This window comes from Nanorana parkeri, unplaced genomic scaffold, assembly GCF_000935625.1.
Source record: "Nanorana parkeri isolate BGI_ZX_2015 unplaced genomic scaffold, ASM93562v1 scaffold4052, whole genome shotgun sequence".
NCBI lineage: Eukaryota > Metazoa > Chordata > Amphibia > Anura > Dicroglossidae > Nanorana > Nanorana parkeri.
Genome location: NW_017310319.1, coordinates 1,386 through 3,339, shown reverse-complemented (window position 1 = coordinate 3,339; position 1,954 = coordinate 1,386). Strand labels below are relative to the sequence as shown.

The 1,954-nt window shown below is 57.9% G+C and overlaps 1 protein-coding gene across 1 annotated transcript in view; it reads right to left on the bottom strand.

The window, feature by feature from the left end:
* The window catches only part of AREL1 (apoptosis resistant E3 ubiquitin protein ligase 1), a 14,581-nt gene extending 12,815 nt beyond the window's left edge, over positions 1-1,766 (bottom strand). Inside the window, exons 1-4 of the mRNA XM_018575517.1 lie at positions 1,523-1,766; positions 781-1,018; positions 531-694; positions 276-447 (exon numbers count right to left, since the gene is read on the bottom strand). Of these exons, the coding sequence (XP_018431019.1) occupies positions 276-447; positions 531-694; positions 781-1,018; positions 1,523-1,732 (784 nt within the window). The 5' untranslated portion in view covers positions 1,733-1,766. The remainder of the gene's footprint in view (positions 1-275; positions 448-530; positions 695-780; positions 1,019-1,522) is intronic.
* Between the last annotated feature and the right edge of the window lie 188 nt (positions 1,767-1,954).

The window sequence follows — 1,954 nt, the reverse complement described above, 5'->3', positions numbered from 1 at the left end:
CCCCCCGCCTGGGGACCCCCCCGCCCCCCCCAGCTGTGGAACCCCCCCCCCCCCCCCCGAGCTGTGCAAACCTCCGACCCCCCCAGCTGTGGTGGAACTACAAATCCCATGGAGGCATTGCCAGATTCTCCCAGCCACAGACATGACTCCCGGAGAGAGATGCATCATGGGATTTGTAGTTCCACCCACAGCTGGAGGGCCGGGAGGTTTGAGAACATACAGTCCTTCTTTCAGGCACCTTCCGTACACAGAAGACCAGCAAGCCTAGAACTCACCACTCAGAACGATGATGCTGAAGTGTCCATTGCTGACGGGGTGGCCCTGGTAGCGCAGGGTGGCCTGGAAACATCCGGTCTGGAGCAGAGTCAGGTGAAGCAGGACCCGCTTTTGCTTCCCACTACACACAGTGGTCTGGCAGCAGCCGTCGGCCATGCCCAGCACCCCAAGCTGCGAGAGCAGAGAGAGAGAGTCACCCGAGGTGCGCCACAAGAATGGCTCGGAATAATCAGCAAGCGATGGCAGAGACTCACCTCACTGAGGGACAGCGCGTAGCTCTCCAACTCTCTCACACTGTCATTGGTGGGGTTCCCATACTGGTCACATGGAGCAACATGGAGTGTGTGCTGCTCTCCACAGGTCAGTACCAGAGTGGAAAAGTGGCCCATGATCTGCGTCTTGGCCGGATCCACAACACCTGCGAGAAAACAGCAGGTGAGAAGACCGCCATGGCATAGCCAACCGCAACGCACAACTACTGCGCTCTGCCCTACGGCCTCTTGCCTGGGTGGAAGGCCTTGTAGTAAGGACTATGTCCAACATTCAGGCCACCAACGCTGACGGTGATCTGGTATCTCCCGGACTTCCTCACAGTAAAAGCGGCTTTCACCACATTTCTCAGGGGATCCTGGAGAACCTCCAAAGTGACCGGGACTTCCAGAGACAGCTCGGTGTGCGAGATGTGGACCCGCAGGGACATGGTACCGCCGATGGGGAAAGGATGACCGTTCCTGTAGAAGAGCTGAGGAGCAGAGGAGGTCAGAGGTGAGAGGAGCGGAGGTGAGAGCAGAGGAGCGGAGGTGAGAGCAGAGGAGGTGAGAGCAGAGGAGCAGAGGAGAGGAGGTGAGAGCAGAGCAGAGGAGGTGAGAGCAGAGCAGAGGAGGTGAGAGCAGAGGAGAGGAGGTGAGAGCAGAGGAGAGGAGGTGAGAGCAGAGGAGAGGAGGTCAGAGCAGAGGAGAGGAGGTCAGAGCAGAGCAGAGGAGGTCAGAGCAGAGCAGAGGAGGTCAGAGCAGAGCAGAGGAGGTCAGAGCAGAGGAGGTCAGAGCAGAGGAGGTCAGAGCAGAGGAGGTCAGAGCAGAGGAGGTCAGAGCAGAGGAGGTCAGAGCAGAGGAGGGCAGAGCAGAGGAGGTCAGAGCAGAGGAGGTCAGAGCAGAGGAGGTCAGAGCAGAGGAGGTCAGAGCAGAGGAGGTCAGAGCAGAGGAGAGACACGGGCAGGACCTGAGGAATGCGGTCTGACAACTCTTACATGGACTCGGAATCCCAAGGGCTGTCCAACCTCACATGGCTCATTCCAGTCCCAAGAGACCTGACAGGAGCGGGGCTCCAGGTACTTCCCCCGTACATAGTTGTAGATGGTACGCTCCGTCCCACGCTCACGTCCCTCATGGTGCCAGAAAGTGAGGACTCGGGAACTGAGCTCAAACAGGAACTTAATGGTGATGAGAAGGACGCACATCAAGCCCGTCACGCTGCCTGTCCAGAGACAAATCAACAAGTCAATATGAAGGAGGGCACACAACACACGTGTAGGGGAAGGAAGTTGGGGGGACGGGGGGAGGGGTCCCCAAAACATCCACACAAGGACAGAAGGGGGAAATAGATGGAAATATGGACGTAGAGTGGAACTACGAAACCAAAGATCATCTCTATGGGAGGACTGGAGCACCTGGGGAATGTA